At 47.4% G+C, this 18,614-nt stretch overlaps 1 protein-coding gene across 22 annotated transcripts in view; it reads left to right on the top strand.

The window, feature by feature from the left end:
• The window catches only part of FHOD3 (formin homology 2 domain containing 3), a 450,733-nt gene that overhangs the window by 269,150 nt on the left and 162,969 nt on the right, over positions 1-18,614 (top strand). For all 22 annotated transcript variants that reach the window (XM_045777869.2, XM_087869863.1, XM_045777879.2 and 19 more), the window contains 2 exons: positions 10,145-10,256; positions 17,153-17,247. In XM_045777869.2, the coding sequence (XP_045633825.2) occupies positions 10,145-10,256; positions 17,153-17,247 (207 nt within the window). The remainder of the gene's footprint in view (positions 1-10,144; positions 10,257-17,152; positions 17,248-18,614) is intronic.

Here is an 18,614-nt window from a genome sequence, read left to right as displayed (position 1 = left end):
CCTTCCTGATCCTTCTCGAGGCAGAGGTAGCACCATTGCTGGGCCCTGGAATAGGTGGGAAGCCTTCCTTCCTGGGACCTGTGTCCACCTCTCTGACCTTAACCAAACATTATGCACTGCTGTTCAGAGCAACACACCCTCACTTCCCCGTGGAAGCTCTTTGAGTATTTAAAGCCGTTAACATGTCATCCTGTCCAAGCTAAGCTTGATGGTTTCCACAGATAGTCCTTGGCGACATAATTTGCAATTCCTCAGTATACTGGAGACAGCACCCCCCCCCCCCCCCCCCCCCGCCACAAATCCCACTTTTGACTCACTAGGCTTGCAGCAGCTGCCCTGGGTGCTGGCTCGCATCAGACTGATAATGCACTAAACCTCCCAGGGGTTTTGTTTGTTTGTTTTTTATACATCCTTATTTGCTAGTTTCTCCCATTCTGCACCTCTGTGACTGATTTACACCTGAACACAGGGCTTTGTTTTTGTTCCCCTTGAGATCAGGTCAGAGGGCCAGCCTTAAGATTATTTTGCATTTTGCTCTGGCCATTCATCATGTTAACTGTTAATTCTAGTTTTATTTAACATAAATTTAACAAGTGGAGCTTCTTTGTTCTTAACCACAATGTCGGTGTAGGCAAGGGTGCCTAAGCCGGTGAATGGTGCTTGCAGGTCGACACTCATCACTTGTTTTAGGACCATTTTGGTGCAGTTAGTGGGAAGGCACCCAACTTTGATTGGCCAGCCTCATTTCTTCGTTGGGTTCCAAGGTCAAAGTCAAGGTACGCTACATCTGCTGTTAAGTGCAGAGCTCTGAGACCAAATACAGCTGTGTGATACTTTGGGTGGATTATTTTTTCATCTATAGAAGGGGGATAATCTATGAAATAGGGATGCACATAATAGTGAAGAATATGTAAAACACTGCTGATTGTGTCTGCACGTTAGTGCCCAGTGTTGTGAGCTAATCTCTCTTTTCCCACAACTTCTACCAACTTCCTGTTTAAAAAAGGGAGGTATGCTCAGCCAGCCAGAAGCTGCTTTCCAGGGGTTTCCTTCTCTTTCCTAAGCGCTTATAAGACTTCCATCCAGAAAGCCTTTGGAGCACATTGCCAGGGATCAATAGAGGGCTTCATAAAGTGTGGGCTCTCCATTTTCGACTTCATCGGTAATCCTTTTTCTGAAAATTGGGACATTAACGTTGCATTGTTTGAGGTGCCCACGTCGTAAAGTCTCAGAACGGCAAATACGGTGCTCACTTATTCTTACCCGTATCATGAGGGGTCACGTTAATTAACATGTTCACATGTAAAAACTGAAACAGAGTTACTGTGTTGAGAAGTCATTATCCGAATTCCTGTTCTCACTCTAGGGGAACGTCATATGTACTATTGTTTAAGATACATAATTTTCCAAGGTTTTTAATCTCTGCATCTTTGGATCTTCACCGGAGGAAATGGAGATGGTGTGCTTCATTAGTATCCTTTTACCTTCAGTGGGATGCTCGTTAAGATGTTCCTGCGTCGGGCTTCTCTGTCCAGGAAGGGAAAGTTTTAGTCTTTAAAGTGCTGCCTGTGATTGACATAAAAATATGCTTCGTGTGGTTAAAACTGATTCTCTCTCCTTTCCTCTGCTGCATTTTGGGCAATTTCTGCTGACTTATGAAGTTACCTGATTCTGTGCTCAGCTACGCGAGTCTTCCTGATGAGCTTGTGAAATACAGTCTTCATCTCTTTTACAGTGCTTTTTATTTCTAGCATTTTCATCTGACCCTTACGAGTTTCCCTCCCCTGAAATTCCTCATCTGTTCATGTACATTGTCCACTTTTTCCACCAAAATTTTTAACATACTGGTCATTGTGAATTATAAAGTGCCAACACTGAGTTAAATCTGGTTCTGTTGATTGCTTAGTTTCTTGATAGCACGGGTGGGGACTTGGGGTTTTTAAAACTTTCAGTGAATTTTTTTATGATCAAAAAAGTAATATTGTCTCTTTGTCTAAAACTTTAGAAATACACAAAAAAAGTAAAAATCACCTGAAATACTTCTATATAGATTTAAACATTAACTTTGTACTTTTTCTTCTAATCTTTGGAATCTTTCTTACATAGTTAACTCTATAGTACCAGCATTTTCCTGTGTTATTACACTAAAACATTAAAACCCATTTGATAGTCATAGAAAGGGACTATAGTTCATTTGACTTTTCTCATATTAATTGAGTTATTTCCGTTTAAAGAGCTTTGTTACTAACTTCATGAAAACATAGTGAGTGAGGTGGTGTTTGAATATTTTTCCATGTTTATCAGTGGATCATTTTTAAGGTTTAAAAAATTGTACAAATTTTAATGGCATGTTCAAGTAGTATTTGTGTTAAAGAGATGGTGGGTCCAAAGGGTGATCACCGTCTTGCTGGTTACTTGGCTACATACAGCCAGAAAACGAATTCTCACCTGTGTGATCGCTTGGAAGCCCCATATGAGGATAATCTCAGCGGAAGAAAAAGAAAAAAAAAAAGAGAGAAGTAGTAGTTCCACTCATTATGATTATAGGAAAATGTTACGGGGAGAGACCAGAGATTTGAGGCAGACCTTACAGGAGCCCGTATGCAGAGAGAACCCGATGGTTCTCCATCAGCAGGATGGGTCTCCAGCCACAGGGCTGGACAGCAGCTTCTTCCGTCCACACTGAGATGATCCACTTCAGGGAGCTTATTTGTGGTAGGAACCATGACTCTCAAGAGTCTTGTTGATAAACCAGAATAGTAGCTAACTAATTTACACAGGCAAGATCCTCATGAAACAGGAGCAGGGGTGGGACTTTGACCCTTCTGCCCTGGTAGGGCATTTGGTTGAGGACTAGCAGCTGTGTTTTGGCAGCTGAAGAGACTAGGAATGGGTGGTTCTAATAAGGAGGAATATTTGGGGTGATGTAGAAACCCCAGAGGAGCCAGAGCGCTGTTCCTCAGCAAGCAGTGCTCTAGGCGAGTTGGTTGGGCAGGAGAACCAGACCAAGTGTAGGCTTCTGGGAGCCGGCCTGGGAGTGGCCCTGCAGGCTCAGGGTTGCCCTTGCCAGCGCTGCTCAGCTCGCTCGCGAAGCCTCTCTCCACCTGCCAGGGCTCACCTGCCAGCATCCTCCACCCACTCTAAGTTGTCAAACTCTCACTAATTCACATTCACCATTCCTCAGGCTTAGCTGTCCTCTGTCATGTTTCCAGGGTGGATTATTTACTTAGGAAAGTTCTTTAACCTTGATTACAGCTCCTAAGAGCATATTTGTCTCATTTCCCCAAGGCTTAAATTTTTGCACCAGAGGGAAAGATGGGGCTCCCCATGGTACAGTAGAAAGAATCAGATTGGCCTTTGTGTTTTCATTTGACTTTCTTCAGAAATGAGTCATGTGACAAGTTGGGTAGCCTTCCAGAACACGAGACTTTGCATCTGAGAATGGGGATATCACTAACTGGACAAGGACCCAACTTGTTGATTTCTCTCCTTCATTTTGTAAATATCACCAGGGTGTTCTTTAAGGCAGTAGTTTAGTGCAGAGTTTTTGGTGTTCCTTAGTTAACAATAACAGAGTGAATCTGTGTTACCTATTCTCAACCAGCTCCTCATAACTCCATTGAGTGTCCTAAAGGAAAGTTAGCAAAGTGGGTATGTTTTGGCCTTGCCCATTCTTATCCACTGTTCTCTAAAGAAACCTCCTGCTGAACCCCTGAATTTTATCTCAGTAGAAAGAAAATGTTCATTTGTAGCTTTTTTTATTATTTTGATATTTGTTTCTGAATACTCTGCTGTATCTTGCATCCTGCAAGATTTCCTCTCCACTAACTAGTGAAGTCTTAAGGGGTTCCCAGACTCACACTTGGCTACTACATGAATCACAAGTGTAGCTTGGTTCCCTTTTTACAAATTCCATTAGGTCATAAGCAGGTCGGTTATCAGGCCCTGAGGCCATAGCACGTGGCTTTGGTGCAGGTGATGTCCTGTCCTGGCAGATGCGCCAACCCTGGTCTCCATCCCCCACCGCCCCCATGCCAGATGCCTGCAAAGCCATGGCCCAGAGTTCTGTACTCAGGTAATCTGTTTGGGCCCACACTTGATTTCTGACCAGACCCGTCTCATTTTGGAGACAGTCTCTTAAACGGGGATAGATTCAGGGTCTGAGGTATCTGTTGGACTGTTTGATAACCAGTTGAAAATGCTTTGGGGCCTGTTCTGAGCTGCTGGCTCAGGAATTCTGAGCTTAAGGATAATATGCCTTTGGAATAAAGTGTTTACATGAGAAGGTCTTAAAAGTAAGTGTCTTTAGTCACTTGGCTCTTTGTTGTTGTTAAAATACTCAGTATATTCTTAGTTCTGGTAAGCTGGTAAACAGTGTGGCAAAGCTTTAGAAGTCAAGTTATCTTACCAATTTCTAATTCAGCTTTAATAACGAGCACCCGCTTCTAGAACATATATTTATGCTTTTTTAGTGGAAAATGAAACAAATAAAATGAAGCATGTTTTTCTAACTTCCTTTGTAATTTAAATCCTGAGGTTTGGAAATTGTTTTCTTTTTATGGTTGTTGAATTTTTAGAAGAGGAGTAGGAATTTGGAGATTTTTTTTGGAATACTTTTATTTCTACTTAATAAGCAGCATATTTGACCTTCTAAGTATAGTTCTTGTGTTTCTCTAAGTACAATAAAACATGAAGGGAGCTCCAGTTTGCTCTAACGTGCAAGATGACTGAGAAACTGGCTTTAATTCCTTTTCCATACATCTGGTAGTTACATTTTATCTAAAATCCAGACACCTGGGTTCTGTATCGGCTGACGCCACACTCTTTCTGTGGGTTGGCCCAGAAAATTTAAAAAAAAAAAAAGGGAAAGTGCTATGTTGACAGTATCCTGCCATCCCTCCCTCAGGCTCAGCCTCCCTGGCATGGAGGCGACATTGGATCCCCAAGTTGTTTATGGAATCTGGAGGCTCAATCCCCGGACTGAGGCTTGACCTGACAAATATTACATCCCTTGGTCAAAAGGCATCTCTGTTCCTCTGAAGGCTCGTGGCCTCTCTTTTACGCCGAGTAAGAATGGAGTGCAAAGTGGTAGTTGCAGCAGAAAGTAAAGCTCAGCCCAGTGGCCCCCAAAGTGCGCTAAATACTTAAGAGAAGCACACTTCACAGCTGGCTTCGTGTTCTTGTCCTGCCCTTATAACAAAGGGGTTGTCTCAGAGTCCTGTTAAATACTGTGATTTAGCTACTTGGTTTAAAGCAATATAAAGCATAATTTATTATAATGGACTTGTGTTAAAATAGAATACCAGTATTCCCTAGGATATAATTACATAAAAGGCAGGTAACGTGCAACTCAAAGGCTGAATCTAGACCCCCAGCGTGTTTCCTCTAGCCCTAAGGAAGGGGCATTATTTGTGGGAGCATGAACCCAAAGGCTGTCACACAGCTTTTCTCTTCCACAGGCAGCTGGATCGGCTCCAAGCTGGTTCTACTGACTCTCCCTCCCCACTGTCAGGGCTGGCTTCTGGCAAGTGCTCTCTTTCCTCAGCAACCCGACTCTGAGGGCTTCTAGTACAGAGAACACTCGTTGTGGAGTGTGGAGGTATTCTCAGTCCTCTCTCAGCAGCGAGATGAGCATGTCTGCGAAGACAGGACCATGGCTTTGTTATCCCCTCACAGAACCTCGTTGGGTGCTGGGCGTCTGGAAAGCACCCGATCTTGTTGAAAGAAGCAGCACAGCGTCTTGGGATGGGAGGGACCTTAAACGGGGTAGGCCATTCCGCCACCATCCAGGTTCTGAATTTCTTCTGCAGGGGCGTTAGCAGGTGGCCCCTCAGAAACCTCCAGACGTGAGAAATGTGCCCATTTGGCTTTGTACCACTGCTTCTGAGACCGACTCCTTTTTGCCCTGTATTCCTTGGACTGTTTTATGACTGGTTGCTCTCTCTTCTCATGTGATCGATGAGCCTTCACAACGAGAATCAGTTCTTACTGACTTTCCTTTGATGTTAGACAGATGGGCGTATGTTTGAGCCTTTAGTAAGTCATTGCAAAACATGAGGGAGCACCAGGCAGAACTGAAAATCCAACAGTTCAGATTGGAGGGACGCTGCCTTGTCCCTTGGAGGAGCCTTCAGAGGCTGAGCTGGGCTGTGGTGTGTGTGCTGGCCCCCATGTAGCTTGCCCCCACCTTCCTCATTCATGGTCCTTGCTCTTGCTGCCATGCTGGGCCTGCCTCTCCGGTCTGTCGCTGGCTTGTGGTCTGTCCCTTCCCAGTGGATGTGGGCTGGCGGCCTCCATAGCCGTTCCTATTAGAATGTGTCTCAGATCAGTGCAGACGCACCAAGTGTGGATTTTTCAGAGCTTTGCGAGGAGCAGCGTGTTTGGACTTGGAGGAATGGGTGTGTGGCCTCCGCTGTGGCTGTTCCAAGGCTTTGGAGGGTTTTGACTGCATTCCAGATACTTGTGGGCATCAAATTAAATGATTTCTGGATAAATAAGGGTTGATGTAGAAACCTTTTAAAGTAATGTGCTTTTATTACTTTCAAGTCTCTACAGTAATGCTAATAAGGTATTTCTGGGGAGGAGTCCTGCTGGACACATTTGGTGATTAGTTAGGACATGCTTTGCAATCCGTATCATGCATTTCCATAAATTCACATTCTGCTCTTTTTTCTAAAGTACTTTAGCTATCGAACATGTTTGTTAATTTCACATAGTTAGGCTTCCAAACACACATAAATGTAAACTTAGACTCAATAGAAGCCTAAAACCATGAATCAGAAGAGTTTGGTATTTTTTTAATAAAAATACAATGCCAAAAGAGCTCCAAACATAGCCCTTTACAGCAAAGCAGAAGCAGACATGAATAGACATGTTGAGACCAATAAAAAAAGACTTTGCTAGAAAACAGTGGGTTTTTTAAAAAAAATTAGCCTCATGAGGGAGAATGGCTAGGGGGTTCTGGGTCCCTGGGACTGTGTTGGCCAAGATCTTGTGACCACAGAGATGCTCAGGAAGAACCTTGATGAGAGGGGCACAAGGGCAGCCCCCCCGCTGAGACCAGCTCATGGGAGGAGTGGGGTGGGCACCAGCCAGGATCTTGCCCAGGAAGGCACTGAGAAGGCTTAATCTACTTAATAATAGTCCGCCCACTGAGGAAGTTGCCTGGGCTTGCTAGGTTGTTTTATTTACTTAAAGAACTGTCTACAGCTCTAAACATACAAAGATAGAACAGTTCATTATGCCTTGCCTTCCCCTTCTACCCCCAACCTTGTGGTTGAAAAAAATACTCTGGAATTCAGTCTGTTCCTAGTCTGAGAGCAGAGGACTGAATGCAGGACTCAAGTTATGCAGGTAAAAACTCTCTAAAGAGTTTCGAGCCCTCTAAAGAATTCCGTTTTCGGGGTGGTAAGGACATAATGGTGAGGACAGAAGCCCAAGGCACCGCTTGTCTTCAGTGTGATTGTGGAGGGGCCCCAGCTTTGCTGAGGATGAGGGTGGAGTGGGGAACGGCTTGCTCCACTGACATGAGGGGGGATGCGTTTGAAGACCAAGCCTCACCTGCAGCCCTGACTGGTCAGCTGCTCTGGGAGAGACGCTGTTTCTGGTGTGTCTGAGAGAACACCTTTGCTGCCAGGTGCCTATGTCTTCGTTGGGGACAGTAGAGGAATGTCAGCTGTGTATGTAGCAATTTCAGATCATGATAAAGGATGAAAAGAATATAACGCCCTGATAGGAGAGTGACCAAGGGGCCCCTTTGGATGAAGGGGTTAGGAGGGCATTTCCCATGAGGGGAAATAAGAAAAGGCCTGTTCTGTGGTGACTGTTTCTAGGCAGGGAATATCCCCTGAGAAGGCCTTGAGTCATGAACAAGCTTTGGTATGTTAAAAACACATAGTCACATGACTGCAGAAATGTAGGTGGTGGGAACACACCGGGTGAGAAGGAGTGACAGGTGAACCATGACAGCCTGTGGGAGGGGGTTCCATCCTGAGCTCGGTGGGCCATGAAGGGAGGGTGGAGAGTGCAGGGGTCACTCTGGCTACAGCTTGGGGAATGAACATCAGGGGAGGCAGGGACAAGTCTGGAAGTACTGAAGAGGCTTTACAGTGGTCCAGGATGGACAGGGAGTCAGAGAGGTGGATGGATTCAGGGCAGCTCTCAAGGCAAGCACTCGCAGATGGATCTGTTGTGGGAATGGGGTGAGAAAAGTGCAGGGTGACCCCCACTGGCCACTCAGTGTGTGGCAGGACCTTGTGATGACATGGGGAGTGGAAGGAACAGGCTGGGATGGTAGGTGGGATGGAATGAGCACATGTGAGATCAAGGGTTCCCTTTTGGCCACCTGAATTTGAGGTGCTTGTTAGCATATAAGTAGTGATGTCAGGGGTCAGGTGGGTGTCAGAGCCCAGGACTTTGGTCATTCCTGAGGTGCAACAGTGAGCATTGAGTCACAGATAGAATTTAAAACCAAGAGACTGGATGGACTCCCCTAGAGGGAGTGTATGGAAAGAGAAGGAAAGAATGCAGGAATGAGCTCTGAGGCCTTCCCCCACCTAGAGTTTGAGTACCCTAGAAGGAGCCAGCAAAGGAGTGGCCATTCGGGTCAGAGACGGGTTGGCCATGGTGACAGGAAACTGTTCTTGGAGGAAGCAGTTGTGTCATGTGCTGTTGGGGGTTGCGGTGAGCAGAAAAGCAACCATTGGATTTAACAACATGGAGGCCATTGTCAACCCTAACAAGAGAAGTTTAATTTGCACGATGGTGATCGAAGCCCTATCAGACTGGGTTGAGGTGTCTGTGGGAAGTGAGGAAGTGGAGCCAGGGAGTGTGGCAATCCTTCTGAAACGTTTTCCTGTAAGGGGGAGCTGAGAACCAAGGCACTGGCTGGAGAGAGACGTGGAGTCAAGGAGAAGAGAGTTCACTAGGGAAGTATGCCAGAGTTTCGAGAAAGGGCAAGGGGGTCGAGGTGTTTGCATGACTTTGGGGAAATGATACGGGTGAGGTGTTGACACTATTCACCGCGGGGCGCACGATGCTCCGAGGTCCTTGTAAAATCTACATGTGTCCCTAGTATTTTGATGTGAGCTGTTGCCTCCGGGAGGCCCTGGGTCTTCCTCGGGCTGCAAATGGAGAACCTGGAGCTGATTCTGCACAGCCAAGGTGATGGAGTCGAGGGGTCGTGCATTGACTGGCCATTAACTGATCCATTCAGTGAGCAAACGTCGCAGAGCCCACTCCAGCCAAATGCAGTTCTGGGTCCTGCACACACGACACGATGCAGATAAACTCCCCTCCCCTATGGTCTGTGGGGCTGGGGCGTTGCCAACCAAATGGCTGGGGCTGGGATGGTAGCCCAGAGCAGGCTCTTTATTTCTTAGATGCATGATTGGAACCCATTTCCAGGAGAGAGTTGGTGGGTGAGTTCCTTTAGAAGGAAGTTCTTAGAAGGCGGGGCTCAGGGAAGGGAGACTGTAGGTAATGAGTTGTGGCAGCAGCACCTGGGGGAATGTGGAAGGAGGTGACCTGGAGCCCTCCCTTCCCCCCGAGGCTCCCACAGGTAGTCCCCAGGGTTGGCTAAGCTTCAGCTGGGAGGCTTGGGAATTTCTCTGGGTGGGTAACTGGTGGCCTGTGTGACGGAAGGGCCCTGGGCTATGGGTGGCTCTTCACCAATGTTGTGCCCTGGGCCCAGCAGGATGGGACTCGGTTCAGATTCCTGCTCGCCTCAGCTCAGTGGTGTGACTTTGGGCAAGTCTTTTACCTTGCTGTGCCTGCTTCCTTACCAGAAAAACGAGAATTGTGATGGTTCCTACCATAGTGTTCTAGTGTGGATAAAATTAAGCAACCGACGTGGCAAGTGCTACCTTGTTTGTTGAGAGACCACAGGGTGTGAGCTCCGGGGCCAGAGGCCCTGGGTTCGAATTCTGGTTCTATTTCTGGCTGTGGGCAGGATAGTCTGTGCCTCAGTTTCTTGATCTGTGCAGTAGAGCTAATATGAATTCCTGCTTCTGAGGCATCTGGCTAAGGCATCTGTGTTGCTTGAGGAGAAGAGTCCCCAGGCCAAAGCAAGCGCTGGGGGCCAGCCTGCCTTCAGGTGCACGCAGACTGTCCACAGCTGCGTGACGCTTTTCTCTTTTCTGGGCAGTTCCGGCTGGTGGTGAAGACAGCCCTGAAGCTGCTGCTCGTCTTTGTGGAGTACTCCGAGTCCAATGCACCTCTTCTGATCCAGGCTGTCTCTGCTGTGGACACTAAAAGGGGTAAGTGGTCTGCAAACACTATTCCATCAAGGTGGACATGTCTGCTGGGAGCGGGCTCCCCGCTGCAGGCAACATATTTTCTAGAATTGTAAGTACACAAAGATCAGGGATGGAACATGTGCAAAGAAAATTTAACAGTGCAAAGAAAAGCACTCATGGGCTTACCCAGGACAGGTCTACGTTTATGTCCTGTCCCCAGCCCCCTCCACTCAACCGGGAGAACCAGCTCCTTCTCCCCTTTCCCATGTCGTTCCGGTCACCGTGGCTCCTTTCTCGCCCCGCTCTCACACATGCTTTATTGGCTCTAACCCGTAGATGTTCCTTAAATGTGCTCCCTTCCGTCCCTCCATCTCATACCCCCCTCCTGGGGGCCCTCTCCATCTGTCGTCACCTGGCATCCCTCACTTCCCTGAAGTGCTACCCTCACCCCTGCTATTAGAAGATTCTTCTCAAACACAAATTTGGTCACGTTGTTTCCCTGTCAGTGGCTTCCCACAGAATTAGGTCCAAGCCCTGCAACTGACCACCATCCAGTCCCCGTCCACCTGCCACCCCCCACCTCCCACCTGACCTGCACTGCCCCTTCCCTGGTCAGTCACCCCATATGTTCACTTCTCTGCTCTGTTGTTGTCATTGACCCTTCCGAAGAGTGTGCCCCCTGCTGGAGGGTGGCAGGACCTTTGGCTCTCCTCTTGGCTTCCGAGCACCTAGCTGGCCCACAGCAGGCAGGCCTTCCATACACTTGAAGACAAAATGCCTTTGGATTTGGTTTAGTGTGTAACATGCTGTGGCCCCTGTAACATTGTGAAGCCTGAAACTGAAATGTTACGGGCTTTTGGTTTTGTCCTTTTAACAAAATTTGGGGGTTTGTTCTCCAGTAGGACATTATTATTACCACTATCCTCCCCACAAAGACCCAAAGAAGAACAAAAACTTGGTAACATTTTTTTTCTTTTTATAACAGTAATACTCTCAGAATATTTGGCGGGGGGGGGGAGGGGAGTATAAAAGAGACCATAACAAATCACCTCTAATCTCACCAGACAGAAATAATTGTTAACACGTTGGTATATTTCCTTACAGTTTCATGTATGTGTTTCTGTGCACACACTTATGCACAAATCAGCCGAGATACAACTGTCAGAACCAAGGGGCCTAAATAGCGCTCTTTGATTCAGACCAGTTGTACCTCTGACTCGGCATTGCTCTGAGACCCACCTCCCAGTGCTGAATCCAAAGGTGAAAGAAAGTAGCTCACTGCTTACTTCAACAGTTTCATATAAGTTAATGAAAGCCATCCAGGGCCATAAATTGAGCTCCCATACGTTTCCCACGAATGCTCAGGCAGATGTCAGCACCAGGCATGGTGGATTGCAGGCTGGAGGTAACTCTAGGCTTGTGCATTGGGTGGGGGTGTGAGAGAGACACACCCTCGTGTGTAGACACGAGCCATGAATCTGGAAGATGGATCTCAGACCAGGGCAGGCCTGTGTGTGTGTTTCTACCATAGCATGTTTCCATCTGGTGCCACATTTTAAATCTCTTATGGCCAAGAGCAGATTATGGGGCCATCTGAAAATCCTGAATGAAGACGGCCAGTTCCTCAGAAACCAGGGGTTGTGTTTCCAAGGCCAGTTAATGAGGCTTAGGTCCAAAGGTGGGTGTATGGGAAGACAGTGAGGCAGACCCTTTTACTGGTCCTTGGAGGGGTCATACTCCATTCCCCAACTCTGGAGATTACTTTAGGACAGTTAATGGATTTTTCTTCCTGTCCTAAATTCTGGGTAACCCATGGGCCCTTCTCATGGGGGCTGTATGTAAGGGATAAACCTTCTCACAGCCTTGGGGTCCTCCTTTGGCTTCATCGAGTTGGGAGTTTAGAGTTTCCTTCCTTGGACTTCACATTCTATGAAGGGTGTGTTGGCGGGGGGTAGAGGAGGGATCTTGGGATAACCCAGGGCTTGGTCCCCACATCTAAGACCCCACCAAACAGCCTTGCCAGAGGCTTTCTGCTATCTTCAGTGTCTCTCCCAAGACACAACGATGGCCATCTTTTCCCAATTTGTTCAAAAAAATAAAAAAGTAGCTAATGGATTGTTTTCTCAACTTGATGGTTTTGCCTATAAAATTTCTTAACTTCTTGGCAGCTACTGCCATCTGTCTGCTACTGAGCGCTAGCAGCGGAGTGAAAAGCAACACTGAGGGAAAAACTCAGACACAGCCTCTCACGTGGTTCCATAGCACGTTTCTCTGCGGACATGTGTGGTCTTGGCTGTGATTTTATAATGCATACATATAACATCATCCTATTTTACTGCTAGTAAAATTGTTCCCGAGCCCTAGGATGGAATTAAAACATCTAAATATGTCACGGGGCTCTGCAGAGAGCCCCGTGACTCCCAGCTGTGTTTCCACCTGGCCGGTTTAGAAGCGGCTCTTCGTTTCCCTCTCAGCTGGGTGAAGGGCTAGACAGAGGTGCCGGTGGTGACTGAGGGCCAATGGAGCATGGCCGGTGGTGCCCAAGTGTATAAATAAGCCATAAATTTGACTCCTCAAAGTGGCTTTGATGAAAACTGTCAGATTTAAATAATCAGCAAAGAAAGCCAACAAGTAAGCTAGGAGTCCTCAAAAATTAGCACCGCCTACAGTGGATGAATCCAGCACAAATTTGCCCGTTTGCTTTGGAAAGACTGTGCAGGCTGCATGGCTGTTACCCAGAAGGGTGCATTCCGTGAGTGTGGATGGTTTGCCCTTTGGCCAGGAGTGGGCCAGCCGTGGAGCGGGTATGGAAGCTGAGGGGTCTACGTCCATCATAGGGACTAACAACTACCCGTGAGTTAAGGAAAATGAATTATGCCCCCTTTGAGCCCGGCAGGTGGCACATTTGCGCAGGGGTGGGAATGGAGAGGTGGACTGGCGCCAGGGTCCGGGGCGTGGCGCAGTATCACAGCCGCCTGCTCACACTGCTGGGTCACCTCTTTCCTGCCATCTTCAGGTCACATTCCCATCTTCGTGGACAGGGTGTGGCAGGAAGAGGGAAGGGCCGTGAGTGTGGACAGGCGCCTGTGAGAGGGCCTTGCTCTGTCACTTTGCCATCATCAGAGACTCCCTTTGGTTGAGACTGTCCCTATGGGGATTGGCAGGAAACGGGTTGAGAACCGAACGCTCTGCTCCTCTGGAAGGTGCCCTTTCCACTAACTCTACGGGTTTGCCTCTCAGAGAGAGGGTGGGGCAAGTGACCAGACTGGGGAACTTATTTTGAAATTTCAGTCATAACTGGGTCAGCAAGTGCTTTTGAGGTCAGCACTGCTTTCGAAGAAGTTCCATGTTCGTTGGGATGTGAGGTAATGAGATAGGACTTCATTCCCAAGCGTGTTGATCACACCTGATTAATAGGGAAGACAAATCCAGCCATCCTCTGAAGCCAGCCCGTCTCTGCCTCCTGCTCGAGGATATATTGATCTGTGGAGTGCTCCTGGAGCGTGGTGGGAGTTAGGTGACAAAACTTAAGCTCTGTTTCCATGGTTGTCTATAGACGAAGCATAGATAAGCATGTTTGTCAGTCATGTAGAAAGACCCGGAACACGCTGCCCTTCTGATGGCGGGGTAGACCACCTCACGTACAGGGCATCGGGCTAAAAACCTTTATTTGGTGGGGGAGCAGTTACCACAGGGACCTAGGAGGCAAGTCGGGGGGAGAAGGCATTGAGTCATCTGCGGTGTGCTTGCTTTTTCTGGGTTGAGAGCGAGGCCCTGCGGTTTGGTGGGAAGAGGGGACCTGCCCTGGAGTGTGTAGAAGCCGGTTGGGTGAGTGTGGGTGTCACCACTGCCACCCGCCACCATGACAGTTACAGCTACTGATATTCAAGTGCCTGTTATGTACCAGACACTGTGCTAAGTATTTTTTCATATAAAACTCATTGATTCAGTAAATACTTCAGTGCCAGTGATGTGCTTGAAACATCAGAGGAAAAACGGGCTCTCATGGAGCCTCTACTCACAGAGCCAGTGTTTGGAGGTGGAGCTGGAGACAGAAGGACATGATTAAGGAAATTACTGTCTCCTGGGGTCCTTCATGAGCGCTGAGGCAAAAAGACAAAGTGCTTTCTCTCCCTGACACGTCCCAGGACTCTCTGAGGTTGACACGATCACCCCTACATAGAAGCATTTTCGAGCCTCTGCTCATTCCACTACTTTGGGGCTCAGCTTCTTTCTCTGTTACGGGAAGAGGTCAGATCATATGGTTTATACAGGGCTACCCCCCCTACACACACACGCACACACACACACACACACACACACACACACACACACACACACACACACTTTATGGAGCACGCGGAGGTGGGGGTGGGGTTGCCCTGGACCATTTCATTCCAGTGGGGGCAGCTCCTGGGCGAGTTGAGTGGCTGGTGCTTCCCACGGGCCAGCTTGAGCCCTGTCAAGGCTGTTTTGTTGCACCAAAATGTTTCCTCCCCTTCACCTTCTTTCTTTAAAATGTTTCCCATTTTGTGGCCCCAAAACAATCCATGGAGAGTAAACATTCATCTCAGTAGTGTAGGAATATATGCAAGTTTCCAGGCTTTGATATCCTTAAAAGGTAATCACATACCACATCTGAAGAACACATTTTTCAATTAAATTTTTCAATTAAAAGAAGCCAGTGTGTGAATGTGTTCATGATAAAGGATTAAATGGTGTGCACACGAGTATGTCCGTATGTGAGAGGGAGGAGATGATCTGGCTACACTTCCCTTCTCTTCCCCAGGCCGTTTGGCATCTTTGGCTCCAAAGTATGCAACCAGAAAGCCGTTCTGGGCCCACTAGCACCACTGGAAGTGCTTAGCTTCAGCGCTGTCTCCTGCAGTCTCCCTTGTAGCCATCTGTGGGGAACCCACTAGAACCCGTGTTCTGCGCTGAGGTTGGGTGCGGATTGGGAATACTGCCAGTTGCACTTGTCCTGCACACAGCAGAAGGACTTGCGGTGCTCAGACTGGCCCTGACAGACTAGAGAGCTCCTCACCACACTGACTGCATGAGGGCAGGAAGAGCTGCCTTGCTGGGGGCTGAAGAACAGGTGTGGACTTCAGAATAGTTTGATGGTAAACATGAGCCATTAGCAGGCAAAGGGTCAGGCATTTGTGTTTGGAGTTAGGGTGAGAGAAGCTTGCCTGGTTCTAACCAGCTGGGCAGTTTTGCCCAAGGAAACGGCCTTCTGTTAGCTAGCTAGGAGAGCCCGTGCGCCTCTATAGCAAACTACGTCTGTGTTCTTAACCATCACGTAGTAGGTGCCTGTTTCTGACCCCCTTCCTTCTCTTACTGTGTGCATTTGCCCTCTGGCTCTTTTATTTTTATTTTTTTATTTTTTATTTTTTTTTAAAGATTTTATCTATTTATTTGATAGAGACAGCCAGCAAGACAGGGAACACAAGCAGGGGGAGTGGGAGAGGAAGAAGCAGGCTCCCAGTGGAGGAGCCTGATGTGGGGCTCGATCCCAGAATGCCGGGATCATGCCCTGAGCTGAAGGCAGACGCTTAACGACTGAGCCACCTAGGTGCCCCCCTCTGGCTCTTTTAAAAGAGCCCCAGCCTGGGCACCCGGGTGGCTCAGATGGTTGGGCATCTGCCTTTGGCTCTGGTCATGATCTCCGGGTCCTGGGATCAAGCGCCACATGGGACTCCTGGCTCAGCAGGGAGTCTGCTTCTCCCTCTCCCTCTGCTGCTCCCCCTATTTTTATTCTCTGTCTCTCTCTCTCTCAAATGAATGAATAAAAGCTTTTTAAAAAAAAAAAAAACCCAGAACACCTCCAGCTTTACCCATTTCATGCCCTCTCAGACATCTCCACTTACTACTCAGACCGATTATGTGCCAGACGCTGTGCTAAGAGCAAAGAAGTAAGACCGAGATCACTGCTGTCCTTGGGGAGCTTAGTTCTCAAGGCCAGCAAATCAGCTCAGACATAACTCAGCCAAGAAGCCACCGATTTTACAGTATTTCAGAATTTACTCTTAGCAGCAAAAATAAACACTATCCCTAGAGATCTTTATAGAGAAAGCAGGAAGGAGCTTCATCCTCCACGTGGCCATGCCAAGGGCAAGGCAATACTTCACTTCAAATGCTTATCTCAGATGTAGGAAATTGTGTCCAGGTTTTGCATCCCCTTTGTGACCCTGGCCTTGGCTTGGCAGTCCTGAACGTGATGGGTTTCCCGCCCTCTCTGGGAGCCAGGGAATAACCACCCCTGAATCTTAACTAGCAGAGCCCCATTTAAGAGTCACTTCTTGTACCAGGTCCTCTGCCACCTTTGGCACAAATACTGTTTAAGCATCAACAGGGTTCAAAGGACCAGGTTCTTAGTGAGGTGGGTTCTTTGTACCCTGTTAATGCTTAAATGGTATTTATGCCTGGATTGAATAGAGGTAATATACTTATGTTCTTGAAATGTTTGCTAGACAGAGGTTTCACTGGTATTTCTGGGAGTCCACTGTTGGAGTGAATGTAAAGATCTCCATGTCCCCTTTCCTTGCAGGACATCAGAGCATACCACGCTGATGGACATACAGAGAGTATTTACCAAGAGTTTCCATGCTCAGAGAGGGAAATGCCCACGAATGGATTTTTTCAAATTACATATTTAATGTAAAGGGAACTTTCAAGCAAATTGATAGCCACGCTGACAATAGAGAGTACACATGTTCAAGTGGATGAGAATGAAGTGGTATATTATTGCCAAATTAGAAGCATATTCAAGTCCATCCTCAGGAGAATGTTACACTTTGAAATTTGGCGACTGAAAGACTGCCATCATTGGGTGATAAGTCTTTGGATAAACTGTGATACGAGTTGGATAAGGAGCACTGACTTGCTGTTTCTAATGATTTTTGCTTTACTCCTAGGAGTCAAACCCTGGTCAAATATCATGGAAATCCTGGAGGAAAAAGATGGGGTCGACACAGAGCTGCTGGTTTATGCGATGACTTTAGTGAACAAGGTTGGTTGATGATTGTTAAGGGTTGAATTATGTCTCTTTAACAGATATGTTGAAGTCTTCACCCCTATGAATATCTATGAATGTGACCTTATTTGGAAATAGGGTCTTTGCAGAAACAACCAAGGTAAGATGAGGTCGTTAAGGTGGGTCGTAATCCCACATGATTGGTGTCCTTAGAAGAAGAGGAGAAGACACACACACAGGGGGAAGACAATGTGTGCACACGTACGTGAGGAAGACAGCTGTGTGAAGACAGAGGCAGACATTGGAGGGATGCATCTATTAGCCAAGGACTGCCAAGGATTGCCAGCAGCCAGTGCAAGATGAGGCAGAGAAGGACCCTCCTTCTCTGCGGCCCCGCTTACACTTTGAGATCAGACTTCTTGTCTCTCAAACTGTGAGAAAATAAATTTCTGCTGGTTTAAGCCGCCCAGTTTGTGATACATTGTTACGGCAGCCCCAGGGAACTCATACAATGTGAAAATCTACAGTTTGCCCTCTGAGGAAGAGCCACGTCACCTAGGACCCCCATGATAGTGGCTGGAACCATGGCTACAGTGTTGTTTGCAAGAGGAAATGGTGTGTGTGCGTGCGTGGCTAGTGCACATGTGTGTGCAGGCCTGGGAGTGTCTGTGCTTTCTCTGCTTTGGTCTTTTCTAACAAAACCAGAGAGATGACAGAATTTTATGATTACTTTTCCTATCAAGATGTCCCCTTAAAAACATTTTTCCTTAAGAATATAAATTAGCAAGTTTTGGGGCGCCTGGGTGGCTCAGCCGGTTAAGCATCTGACTCTTGGTTTCGGCTCAGGTCATGATCTCAGGGTCGTGGGATGGAGACCCATGTCTGGCTCCATGCTCAGCACAGTGTCTACTTAAGATTCTTTCCCATTCTCTTTCTCTCCCTCTGCCCCTCCCCCTGCTCATGCATGTGTGCTTGCTTGCTCTCTCTCTCTCCAATAAATCATTTTTTAAAAAAGAATATAAATCCACAAGTTTTCCCCAAGTAAAATAGCTTACAGGGCCGCCTGAGTGGCTCGGTTAAGCATCCACCTTTGGCTCATGTCATGATCTCAGCGTCCTGAGATCAAGCCCAGCATCAGTCTCTGCACTCAGCCAGCAGTCTGCTTCTCCCTCTGCCCTTCCCCTGCTTGTTTTTTTTTTTTTTCTCTCTCTCTCTCTCTCTCTCAAATAAATCTTTTTTTTAAAAAAGAAAGAAAATAGCTTACAGTCCAGGAGAAATGAAGGTACTCTTGTTCCACTGCTTAATGAATTCTGACTGCTGGGGGCAGGTCCCATCCTCCTTTTATGAAGGTGATATCACCCTTGTGCTCCCCTCCCTCCCAACACATCCCTCCTGGTCACCAG

The sequence above is a fragment of the Ursus americanus genome, chromosome 19 (assembly GCF_024610735.1).
Source record: "Ursus americanus isolate L20-20 chromosome 19, mUrsAme1.1.p, whole genome shotgun sequence".
NCBI classification, from domain to species: Eukaryota; Metazoa; Chordata; class Mammalia; order Carnivora; family Ursidae; genus Ursus; species Ursus americanus.
Note: the sequence above shows the minus strand (reverse complement) of the source record. Positions and strands in the feature narration are given on the sequence as shown.